The 13,349-nt window shown below is 49.4% G+C and overlaps 1 protein-coding gene across 1 annotated transcript in view; it reads left to right on the forward strand.

Annotated features, from left to right (window-relative positions):
- The window catches only part of LOC119108187 (uncharacterized), a 17,077-nt gene extending 4,136 nt beyond the window's left edge, over nt 1-12,941 (forward strand). Inside the window, exons 8-11 of the mRNA XM_037231764.1 lie at nt 1,521-1,628; nt 1,669-1,702; nt 11,797-11,959; nt 12,476-12,941. Of these exons, the coding sequence (XP_037087659.1) occupies nt 1,521-1,628; nt 1,669-1,702; nt 11,797-11,959; nt 12,476-12,562 (392 nt within the window). The 3' untranslated portion in view covers nt 12,563-12,941. The remainder of the gene's footprint in view (nt 1-1,520; nt 1,629-1,668; nt 1,703-11,796; nt 11,960-12,475) is intronic.
- Nucleotides 12,942-13,349: the final 408 nt, after the last annotated feature.

Genomic DNA, 13,349 nt, shown 5'->3' on the forward strand with positions numbered 1-13,349 from the left:
TTCACATTGTATGGGGGGGGGGGGTTGAGCTGAAATTGCCATCTTGAAAATCATTCAATACAGTTCACAGCCTTGCCTTCTCAAGACTTAAGCCAACGACATTTGAATTAAGTTATTCCATTGGCTATGCGGTGATCAATGCCATTAAAAGTATAATAGTCGAGTCGTTCATATATGGCGTTCGTGAGCACGATTTCCGGATACAATGGCCATCAGCTGGCTCTCAGTCAATGTTGTGCAGGGCACGATGACGTAATCAAATGATGACGAGTTGAAGAACAGGCTTACTAACATAAAAATGGTTTATCTAGAACAGTCTTTTCCGCTTAAAATTATACCAAACTTATAAGTGAAGTTACTTCATCGTACCTGATGTTTGCTTCAGTATTTTCAAATGTGGAATATTCGCTTTGATCGAAAACGCAAATGCGAGCTATGTTACACTATCTCTCATGGCCACAAGAACTGTTTCTAATTGAGGATGTAACGAAGAGGCCAAAATCGACTCGTAGCCTAAAACTGGTAGCCCTTAGGCGTGTGTTTTATTTCAACGCAGCTAACAACTTAGCATTGTTCATGATACGTTGTTGAAATTCGTCACGAACCAATTTCTGTCTGCTGGATTTGCATATAGACGACGGTCGGCCGTGCGTGAATGCGTTCATAACCACACATTGTCCAAACGATGCGTGATTAGGCTGGAACATTACTCACACTAGGTAAACACATTTGTAAAATTGCCGATTTCATAAAGGGCATTATTCATACCATCTTGTCATCATGTCGTGTGACGGCCTGCGTGCATGCGCTTCCGAGAGGCATTTCGCGTAGCCTTTCAGGGCTCTCCGACCATCGTGTGACGCGGCCTGTTGGCTGCCACTTTTAATTCCGTCTGAAGCGAAGATTTAATTGCACTCTGATGATGCGTAATCCCAAAGTTTGCCTTTGCCTGTTAACCCGAATATGTGCGAACACGGGAGGGTCGATTTTTCAATAGGAAGATCCGATGCCAGATTCTATCACACCTCGCACCGAGCCGGCGCGGAGTCCGCGCGGCTCGACTTTGGCCGCGCGCGTGCCGCGAATGGGTGAATGCGCCCGGCGAATTCGCTTCCGCTGTGGCAGGTGGCCGGTCCCCTTCGCCGCCGTGATGCGGGTTTATTAGAGAGGGTTCATCAATTCGTAATGAGGGTAACACGACGGCCAGCTGTGATTGGCCGAGAGCCGACCGGCCGGCCAATAACGAGACCTCGGCAAAAAATGGAGCCCTGACGAACCAGTCTGGCGTCGACGGCACCGGCTTTGGCCGCACAACGCCGCCGGCTATAGCCCCGCGCTCTCCTTCAGACCCGCCAGCCTTTCGTCGTTCCGTCCGTGCCGCCACAGTCGCGGTACGCTATGACCAAGCACGGCCACCCGCCGCCGTCGCGTTCGGCCTGTATGTTCGCCGGCGGCGCCGGGGGTCAGGACGGGGTGGGACGCCTGGGGCGGCGGTGGCGGCGTGACCCCTGACCCCGCAGGGCGCGAACGCAAGCTGCTGCGCACGTGCAGGAGGCGCAGTGGGGCCGTGGTGAAGCACGCGGCGCACAAGGAGAAGCCCGTGCACCTGGTGCAGCGCAGAAACGCCCGCGAGAGACGCCGCGTGCAGGCAGTTAACGTGGCGTTCAGCCAGATTGAGCAAGGTGGTGCCGCTGGAGAGCAGGTAATGCCGGGTGGAGGGAGTCGAGAACTGGTGTCTTTGAGCGGTGCATGCACTGACAATGTTTGATGCTTGTGCTCAGTTTGTGTGACAATGTGAACGGTACATTCGTGAAATATTACGCTGCCTGCGCTTGCGACTTATTGATGTCATACATCACCACCCCCACCACCCGCAACACAAAATTGACACGCGTGGTCAGTCGCTCTAGTGTAGGTGATCGTGCCATCTACGAATCCTTTAAAGCCATAAGACGTTACTTGATGCTGTCCATCCTATTGCGAAGCCCGTAGTGCACCAATGAGTGGCCGATTTCGCCTTTCTGAGTCCATTCTCAAATGTCACTTCCCGGTGCGCACACCTGTGAGATTCGATGACGAGAATGGTGCGAGCGCACGACAAGCCAGATCTCGACCATTTTTGACCCCGCTCGGCAGAGGAAGATGTCCTGCTGGTTTGTAATAGAGTAAATGAAGCCGAATTCAACGGGCAGCAACATACATGCTGCGACAGAATCTTATTTGGTCCATCGTTTTCAGGAATTGTGTTAATTTCAGGCTGACCGAGAAAACAAAATGGCCAGCGCACTTCTTGTGCCTTCATTTCGATCCTCACTTTACACTAACCCGGATGAAATGTGCCATAAAAATGTGATTAAAAAATATCAATCGTTTCTGCCTTGGTTACTTGATCTACCTACCTATATATATATATATATATATATATATATATATATATATATATATATATATATATGTATGTATGTATGTATGTATACGTCCTGCTCTGCCAGTTCGTAGTGGAATACCAACATTCTGCCCTTAGAGGTTTCAGTTCCATTTCAGCTTGCTTCACTTTGGACAACCCGTTCTTCCCGCGCCCTATCGCAAACTCATAATCGACGCATGTGCGATAGTTGTGGGGTAGCCCTACCCTAGGACACTTCGTTGACACGCTTTGTAGATCATATGTTATTCGTTGAGTCCCTCATGAAGATGCGATGTTCCCAACTTATCAATCCACTTACTGTGTCTCTGAGCCTCCTAGGTACCACATTTTTGTTCCACAGCATGTCCAAGCCACCAACTTTTACAGTATTTATGGAGCAGTCACATAGTTAATCCTAAACGCACAGCAATTTTTGGGCGGTAAGAATGGTTTGATGAAAATGGAAGTGGCTTTTGTCGTCGGATGCTTTTGAAAACAAATCAGCTTCAATATCGTCGTCTTTGGTCCTGCATTTTGCCTCAGAATTGTATGTCAGTTTCCAAATGACGAACGTTTGCCTGAATGTTTTGTTTATGCTGTTTGAAACGCTATGATACTGTTTTAATGCCTGCTGACTGTGCAGCCATGCTCCAAAAATGCCACGCATGTAAGCTGCCGGTTGGAGGCTTGATTTCTCATGAAGTTCTGGCTTCCACGCCCCCCAAAACACGCAAAATTTGGCCCTAGTTTTTGTTTAGCCTACAGCAATGCCTTCAACTTGCACGAAGTACGCGTCTGAAAACAGGAGAATGCTGTTGTTCCTTACAACTAGCTCAGTAATTTTCAGTGTGCCCTCTGTTCGATTTTTTGGTAATGCAGTTGGTCTATAGCCGATTGGCACGCTGCAATCCCCTCCTGCAGTGGTACACTAGAATAGAAATTATGCACCTAGTCTTCGATCAGATCACGGAGTGCTAGATTTGCTTTTCTAGATAAGTCACCTTTGGCCTCTGGTCCTGTCTCCTGTGCCAGTACCCCCGTAGGCGCATCAAACGTTCCCGCTCTTGAAGGTCGGCGATCATTTCAGTAGTTCATGGCTTCTTAATCTGGACAAAGTTCTAGCCTTTGTTTAAAACCTAAAGACATGTAGACATGAAGACGTCGGACCAAGAAAGAGCCACGAGGGACCATTCAGGTTAGCCTACCCTAGGTGTCTAACCCATTCTTGAACTAATCTTACCGCCTGACCTGCCTGAATTTGGCCATAAATGAGATCATTAGAACTCGTGCAAATGGTTTTATAATGTTACTGGGGAAGGACTTCCTACAACTTCGTTTGGCAGTCCATTTCAATGTTTCACTATTCTTAACTAGATGACACCTGCCTCTCCGTAGCTTTACTTCTGCCTTTTGCTGATTAAAAGTGGCTTTCTCTAAGCCTCGGCCTAAATTTCCAATGCTGCTTGTAGATCTACTTTGTCTATCTCTTTCGTTATCTTGAAATCCCCTCTAAGTCTATGGCATTTCAGTGAGTACAAATCCAAGACCCTAGGCCTATCCTTATATTCTAAGCTGCCAATCCCATTTATCATCTTAGTTGCTTTTCGCTGTACTCTCTCAAGCCTATCTATATCTTCTTGGAAGCGGGGGGCGGCAAATCTGTACGCAATACTTTAGGTGTGGTTTGACATAGGCTAAGTACAACTTTTTGATAACATTTCGTCCCTTGGAATGGACTTCTCTGTTAATAAAACCCAGCATCCGAAGTGGCTTGCCCCTAGGAGCCCCACAATGCTTTTCGGCCCTTAAACTCGTGAAAATTATAACCTGTGTGTATAACCAAGTGGTTTCCGTCCTCGATCTGGTCCAACCACCGGTCTTCCAATTTATAGCTAATGCCCTCACTGCCAGAACCACCTAAATGCCTCACACTTATCATAATCAGATTACATCTGCCACAGACAAGCCCAGGTCACCAGTTTCTCTATGTCAAGTTTCACCTGCTCTGCCTTTTGCGACTCCCCTGTAATTCATTGTCGTCAGTAAGTTTAAGTACCTTACTTTCTAATCCTATCGCAAAACTATTCACACAAATTATAAAGAGCAACGCATCCAACTCCGACCCCTGTGGAACCTCGCTCTCTACTAGCCCCCACGGATATTTCGTACCATTGAGCACTTCTCTTTGCTTTCTGTCTTGCAGCAGAGCCCCTACTCAGCCAAAAACTTTTCCTGCAATACCATGCAATTTTAGCCGAGATAAGAGACGTTGGTATGGCACCTTATCAACTGCCTTACTTAAATATAGATAAACGACGTCTAAACTATTGCGTTCATGTATCTGACTAGTAACATGTTCCATGAATTCCAGAAGACTTGTTAAGCGTGACCTACCAGAAAGAAGTCATGCCATCTACTTTTTATCAACTGATGTATATCTTTATTAGGGGCAATTCAACTTTGATAGAGACAATTCAGAGGACGTTAATTTCCTCGATAGATTGATGACCTTCAACATTTCTCGCTACTGTTGATGCTGATGCTCTTGTCACCGCCGTCGCTGCTGGGGCTCCTGGTGCGTCCGTTGCCGCTGGTACTTCTGCTGCTCGCGCCCCTGCTTCTATTCCGGGTCCTGTTCTCACCCTTGCTACTGCTGCTCTCTCTCTGGTGCTGGTGCTGCTGTTAGTAGTGCTCCTGCTGCTGCTCCTAGTACTTCTGCTGGCCGTGTTGCTGCTGATCGTGCCCAAAAACCCCAGTCCCCACCCAAAATGCCAGATTTGGCCCGCTTGTTTCGAGAGAGCATGGCATTCTTCACTTATTTTAATGTGTCACCTTTTTCAGCTGCAACCGGATCCAGAAGCTACCAGAAAATGCAATAAACTGAAGAAACCGAACGTTAACTAACTGCATTGAATAACCCACCGGCGCTGTTCAATTTACTCTGGTTCAGTGGAATTTCTCTAAGCTGATAGCCGTCAAGGGCCTCGCCGATTTTTTTTTTGGGGGGGGTTGGGTGGGTGGGTGGGTCCACAGAGATATTAAGGAGAACCCCCCGGATTGAACGTAGCTTCTAGATTGGAATGGGGTCGAAAAGTTGTACTGACTTGTCCTTATCATGTTCGTCTAAAGGCGTTCAACCCTTATTCAGAATGGAACATTGAAACAACTATAGATCAGTTCTGAATGTAGGCGCCCACAAGTCTTATAAACAGACGCACCGACAGTTGCAGTCTCCCCAGGCCGCGCAGCGTTGCTCCCGTGGCTAACATTAGACTTTGGTAACGTGAACGGATTATCATTTAGAGCACTGCGAACCCTTAGAGCTATGGTGGCATCTCAATTTTCGTCTTGCTCTGACTACTCAGAGGACATTCCCAAAATTCTACAGGTGAAATATACGCCCCAGTCCATGTTTGAAACGTAACAAATGATTTTGTGAGACTGACGGAAGAATTCTTTCGCGACACATGGTCGTTTCGCGCGTCCAGCGCCCACCGTATGTTATTATCTGCGGCGGCCAACTCCGCTGGTTTGGCGAAAACTACAACACCGGACATCGATGTTTTTGCTGCTAAAGCTCGCGCGTGCGAACACTCAGTTTTTTTTACACGATTGGTTTCTCCAACCGATTCTGAAAAGGAATGGTCATCCCCATGCAAACGTAGGCAGGTCATGCTGATACAAAGATTTGACCTCATTCGAATCCACCGTATAGAACACGAAGGAGACACCTTACCTTTCCTGGGCGAGGGGCTCCGTGGGTAGCACACTGTGGAACACCTTACCTTTCGTGGGCGAGAGGCTCCGTGGGCAGCACACTGTGGAACACCTTACCTTTCGCGGGCGAGGGGCTCCGTGGGCAGCATACTGTAAAACACCTTACCTTTCCTGGTCATGGGCTAAAGGACTCTTCCTTCCCCACCCAGCGTACCTTTCAGCTGTCTTTCGGACGAAAAGGGGGCCGGGCCCCCTGGTCGATTCAAAAGCCCTCAGAGGGATACATGACGCATCTGTCCCCTCCCTGATGCAAGAGGTCCCCTGATCAAGCCAGTTGGACCCGGATCAGCGCAGAAGCCCTCACGGGCGCAGAAGCATCCCTTACGGGCGTAAGGGTCAGTCAGATTGGCGCAGGGACTCCAGCGCGGCTCATCAGACCTCGAAATAAAATGTAGTGGAGGGCCTCCTTGGCACTGGGGCCCCTAACTGACACAGAACCAGGGACGACGCAACAGGGGGGGGGGAGGGGGGGGGGCGGGTAGGAGTAGTTCCCCCCACCGCTGGCTGGCAAGGGTCAATGAGATGTTCTTTCCGCTGAAACGTGTTGGGAGACCCATTTTTCCCAAATTAAAGGCATTATAAGTAGCGATAAATTACCACACTTCACAGCAATGAGGCCACCAAAACTGAACCAAAGGGAGAAATAATCTGGGCCCAAAAGGCCCTTCGATGCATCAAGGGATTGGTTTTCTGGATGATGAGGCCATCTGTATGAATAAGGTAGCCAATGCTCTGGATTTTGTAGACCCATTGCAATGTAATGAGGCTCATTGTGACTCGGGAGGTCCCCGTTATGAATTAGGAGGTCCCTGTTCTGAGTTACGAGACACGCTCTATATTCAGGAGGCCCCGATTTTGGAAAAGGGGACTTCTTTCATCCATCGGATGGCCGCGGTTCTAAATCGGGATGTCCTGCTTTGGAAAAATGAGGTCAGGCTCCTTGGCTAGATTTGGAGACCCTCCGTCAATTGGAAGCACGCTTGTTTGGATGTGAAGGCTCTATATGCATCAGGAGGCTATTTTCTGGAGCAGGAGTCATTGTTTAAGGAGGTGATACCGTTTACTGGAGAATCAGAAGCCCTCATTCTGGATATTACTTGGATATAATATATTTAGCAAATTGATACGGGGCACATAACACATGCCCTCGGTGTCCCTTTCCCCGGAATATGACACTGTCTAGGGGTCCTCCTATGAAGAGGCTTCATTTTGCTCAGGAGACCCCCTGGAAGATCCTGCCCCCAACTCAAAACCCGCGGCGCCGCCCCCGCACAGGACCCGTCCATTGCTTCACTGTGGGCTCTTTCGTCGTAAGTTCCCACACCTCATTTCATTGTCAGACCTCCCCGCCCAACGCAAGAGGCCTTCTGACATTCCGGGTACCGTCATTGTCCCCGTTCAGCAAATGTATCCCACGCTAATTCAGGTCCTTTTGCAAACGGGCCCCCCTGCTTCTGACAATGCGGGCACTTTGGGCCCCTGACCAACGCATTGGGGCCTCATTGTTTCACGAGCCTTGACACATGTAAATCGCGGGCCCAGGCTTTGTCCCTGCTAAGGAAATGGTCCCACATGGCGTGGTCCGACACGGAGCTTACTTTTCGGTGTTGGTGGCCACTGGCCTGCACAGGACCCCCGTTAAGCATTGTGGTTGTCTGATCGACACATTGGGTTCCCTCATTGTCTCACGGACACCAACAAATGTAAATCGCGGGTCCTGGCCCTGTCGTTGCTTGGGAAATAGGCCCCCAGGGCCTAAACGGACACGGAGTCGGCTATTCGGTGGTCGTGGTCTCTGACCGACATAGAGACCTGCATTGGTTCAGAGGATCCCAAGCGGTGCAAGAGGCCTTCTAAGTGATATTTAAAGGCCCGGCCGTGCGGCACGGGGCATCTGAAAATGACCTCCGGTCAGCCCTTAGGCCCTTTGGACTCCCTATCGGGCTGCTGATCTTTGTTACGGACCGAAGGGGCGCAGGCATGCGCCCTCTGTGACCCCCTGCCTCCCTCCCTCCGTCGACTGGGTGGGTGCAGACCTTTATTGGCACTGAGGGAGATAAGATCGCAAATGCCTTGATTTGGGGGAATAAATTACCGGCCGGTAATGGCGAGCCATTCCTGGCCTGGCCGTTTCCGGCAGGTGTTTGTCAGGAGTTTTGTGGTCACGAGTAGAGACACGAAGCACTCCGTGATGAGCACTGCAGCATTGATCGTGCTCAATGCAATTTGTCCATGCATTGTGTATAAAACATCCAGTCCAGCACACCGGTGGTACAGGACGACCCCGGATTGTGACGACAAGTGGCCCTCTGGCAATAATAAACGTGACACTGAAGGTCGAGCTTGTCCTCATGTCAAATGAGCGTGAAGTTTAGAGCTCTTCAGAGCTTTGCCCCGCGCAGTAAGGTTGATGTTTTGACAATTTTTATGATTCGCAAACATGAATAATATGGCGGCTAGTAATTTAAGCGACAAATACAACATTATTCAAAAGATTTGCATTCATTTTCGCATTCATGGTAGATTTTCCTTTACGCCACCGGGTTTGCCCTTCTGGAACATTGCAGCGTTATCGAACAGTTGATACAGAGCAATTTGTCATCGGTAACCGCGGTTCACGGTGACACGAGAGGTCAACACAGGATAGAGTATAGGCCAGCGCAAAAAGGCCTTTAACAGAAGGATGAGTCCTGCTGGCCCATTTTGCCTGCTGCATGGGCGCACACTGAGGCACAAACCAAAGATCAACCGGTATGAAGCGCTGTTTTAGAATAACGTCAGACACCTGCAGCCGGAGCAGGGTGACTTAAAAGCGACTGCATAGTGTATACCAGTCCACTCCTTTGTAAATTGCTTGAAGGTACAGCAAAACTCGGCCACGTTTACTGCCAGCCTCACCTTTCTCAAGCAACGCCTTCTGTGAATTGGCGGAATTAACGCGTACACACTATCTCCGGCCTTCGAGTTTCTTCTGAAGACTCGGTGTAATCGATAAACGTTCAGTCTAAGAATCTGACTTGCCCTGAGCAGATGGAAGTGTCATGGTGGTAAGTTCGGATGGGCGATTCCCCAAGACCAGTTATCCTCTATGATACGCTGCGAAATGAGTGGAACCCGCTTGCGTGCGTTCGAAAGGCGACTAGATTCGTTCGCCTGGGTTTCAGTGATCGGTTACTAGCGTACTGATAATGCTCCAACATGCTGTTACTTCGCTCGTCCTATGCCACGCAGGACACATTGCCGGTATGTCCTGTGAGCGTGATGCTGCAGGTTAGCACCATTGATAGATGGCCCTTGTGTCATAGGGGGCCAAATCGGCACCCATGCTTTTTTGCTATTGCACTAAAACTTAACATACAACGGCTTGAAGTTCTCAAAAGATATACTGCGTTCGTCCCCCGTCGTACATTGCAAGGAGCATAATTTGCATTTTCCAAAGACTCCACCCACTGCAGAAAAAAACGTTGAAATGAACAAGTCAACTTAAGTATGGCGTCAACTCGCGTTACGCCTTATATCAACTCACCCGATGGCTGACGTCAGCTTGTGTGGTACATAATGTCAACTCGTGTTACCTTTCATGACACGATCTTAAAACTCAAAATTTCATGTCAGAGGTGTGTAAAATATCACGTCATAGGGTGACGCGACCCCCTAAACATTTGTAAAAATTTAGGTATAGGCTTACGGTGATGCATGGAAAGAATAAACTCAGAGTGCCTCCGAGTCTCCTCTTCTTACCGCTTTCTTGGACAACGTCCTCCGCTCCCATGTGTTCAGCCATGTTAGACACCACCTATGTGGTCTACAGTTCATAATGCACCGGTGGACATACAGTTAATGCCAAGGGTGTCACCGGGGCGCATATCTGCCGTCAGTATGGGGCCTGCCTGACGCTGTTCTCAGTGGTTCTTCGATTGCAGGAAGTAAATTGTTTCATCATGCGTCTTGAGAGACTGACAAGTTTAGCAGTGTCTATTTGTCCAAGCAGAATCTATTTATCTCTCTCCCCCACCTCTCTCTCTCTCTCTCTCTCTCTCTCTCTCTCTCTCTCTCTCCTCTCTCTCTCTCTCTCTCTCTCTCTCTCTCTCTCTCTCTCTCTCTCTCTCTCTCTCTCTCTCTCTCTCTCTCTCTCTCTCTCTCTCTCTCTCTCTCTCTCTCTCTCTCTCTCTCTCTCTCTCTCTCTCTCTCTCTATCTATAGATGTATATTATATATATATATATATATATATATATATATATATATATATATATATATATATGCACATTCTTGCGGACCTGGAGTGCCTGTTTTGCGGCTTTCGACTCGCCTGTCAATGTGATAGCTTTTTTGTACATGGAAGGATGACACTGAAAGCAGATTTCTCCCTCGCTTTTGCAATCACGTTGGAAGCACCATCCTAGTGGGACAATTTCAGTACATCGACAGCTTGTTTGCTTTTGTCCTTTAACGATAGATCGCGCAATAAGGTTTACGGGACAACAGCGCTGAGCAAATATCTTAATTGATTGTCTCCCAGAACAAGCAGAAGAGTGGAATGCATCGGGTTTTACTCGCAACAAATCAAAAGCAAATTGATGATACCACCTACGATACTTGTCCTACCAAAGACGTGTATTTACTTCAGAAGGGCCCGCATCCACGGACACAATGGACACCAACGGAGGACTGAATGGGATATCGCCAGATTGGTTATCACTTCAAGACGTCTTTGGATTCCTAGGAGACCTTTGCCTTTAACGGGATGCGGAGGGTGCCAGTGTCTCCCAGGACGGATGGTAAATGCCTGCCGGCGCTGAGGAAGACGTAAACGGCCATGTCGGTGCGTCACGGCGCCGGCTTAAACAGCAGTTTTAGAACGAAGCTCGGATATTGGTTTAGTAGAAGTGTCACACCTTTAGGGCATGTCGAAATATATTCTGGTGAAACCGCAGGATTCGTTAATTTAATAACGGAACTTGATAGTGCCATTGAGGCACCGTCCAAACATAATAAGGATACAATTTTAATTATTTTCAAGTCCAACATACGCTGTCAACACTGCAACGAAACTACGCTTTTCCCCTGCAGTCGCGACCAGCGGGCAAGGGCCTGTTATCGAGAAGTTGTTTGTTTGAAGTATGAACCAGTGCATCACACGGATCATGCGATACTCCTACTTCCAAAGGCAAAGTGCGCCTCGAACAGAGCTTCTGTGGTAAATGTCGTAGGAAAGAAATTAAAGCCACAGTTTAACGTTTCGTTGAATTCACGCGATGATAGCTTCGTGTTTGCATATCTTTTTGCCTGAGCAGAATGTTTCAAGCCTTCGTAGTATTTCCTACACAAACGTTTTGACACATTGGGGTGTTGCAAACATTACGGAACAAAACAAGGCAAATGAAATGCATTTTTTTCATAGTGGTGAGCAGGGAGTCAGGTGATGGTTGTCCTGCGGGGTCGGCTACTTCAGATTGCAATTCAGGAATATGCGGGCGGATTTCAAGAAAACTGGTATTGCTGATTAACTCGTATGCGTCTGATGCAACAATAAGTGACAAGTACAAGGAAGGGGAGATTCTCCCTTCAAAATCTTCTGCGTGTTTCACTACATGTGCCTATATGTTCCAGAGGAAAGCGAATCAGCAAAGTGAAGACGTTGCATAAGGCGATTGAGTACATCGACCATCTGCGGCAGCTGTTAGCAGCCGATGACGTCAGTCGAGGTCACGTGAACGGTGCGACGCTGGACTCCAGCGGCGACAAGGAGAACTCCTGGTGCGCACCGCCTCAGGTGCGGTACATGTACGCTGCGTGCTGTTTCGCAAGGCTGGTGCTTTTAACCCTTGCACTGCCGAGGACTTGCGCTGATTTTAAATTGACGGGGCATCGCCCCTGCGACCCGTAGACTAAATTCAGCTAGATGTAAAATTCAGCAGCATCAGACGGGCATCGCGATGCTGATCAAGTCCATCGTGTACAACGCGTATAAAACGTGTTGGTTATCGGAGATGCTGCATTTTCACGTTTTAGTCGAACATGTATATGATATGCACATGGACATGATATCCACCACAGGGATGCAGTCAGAGGTGAGGACCCTGCTCCCCCGCCCGCCCTTCTTGGCCCATTCTCTTGCAGCGTCATAGACCGCCCCTTCGGCTCTCTTACAAATGCTTGCTGAGCTCCAGCCCCGCGCTCAGAAAACCCCGGCTGCGGCCCTGATCGGCGCTGTTAGCGCGAGGCACCACAAGCGGGCACGCTATCACCACCCGTCACGTCGGTGGCCATGCTTGTGTTGCCATTTCAGGTGTACGCCGATGACTACTACCCGCCGCAGCCGCACGCGTACAGCATGCAGTACACCATCATGACGGACTACACGCCCGGCCAGTGAGAGCTGGCAGTCCAGGTCCGCAAGATACGCTTCGTCTTCAGTTGGTATCCGTCCACTAAATGACCGTCCGCATCTTGCCGTGTTAGTGTTGTGCTCGGAGAAAACCGCAAACGTTGCGGCGATATGTTTGGGCGTGGGTGGAAGAGCTTTACTTGCTAGTCATTTACACATGGCTCGTCTGTTGGAGTGTGTGCAAAATGCCCCATAGATCAGGCTTACGAATTCGAGCCATCGAGCGTGCGAGCCGTCTTGCTTGTGCACGCGTCACAGTGCGGTGTGTTTGCTCGTCTCTCCGGCCGTCGACGGAGGCGTGGCGGCGACGGTCCGGCTTCCCGGGCTTCCGGCGCTGCCCTCCAGTCTCAATACATGCGTGCTGGCGTGACGTGATTTCCGCTGGCACGATTACCCCCCCCCCCCCCCCCCCGATTGCGCCGAGCGGAGCCGTGAACGGCCCCGTGGCCTGAAGGGCACAGAGGAGACTGGACACAACCCCGCGGCACAAGGGGGCCGCTGGCAAGTAACGGCGTGCACCGCGCAACGGCAGGGCTTGTGGTTCACTGGATGACCGCACGTGGTCCTGGCAGCCTTTTGTCTTGGCCTTGTGCGCATCGGTGGAGAACGCGCACGGCAGGCGCGGTAGCCGCTACGCTGGCACTTGCTGAAATGACATACATTTTTGCAATTTTGCCTGAAAAGATGATTTCCGAGCACCTTTTACACGCCAACTTCTTTCAGCATTCTACGACGGTGCCAACAATAGCCTGTAATGTTGCTGCTGATTGGTTGG

Source organism: Pollicipes pollicipes, unplaced genomic scaffold (assembly GCF_011947565.3).
Source record: "Pollicipes pollicipes isolate AB1234 unplaced genomic scaffold, Ppol_2.1 Scaffold_6686;HRSCAF=7923_pilon_pilon_pilon, whole genome shotgun sequence".
NCBI classification, from domain to species: Eukaryota; Metazoa; Arthropoda; class Thecostraca; order Pollicipedomorpha; family Pollicipedidae; genus Pollicipes; species Pollicipes pollicipes.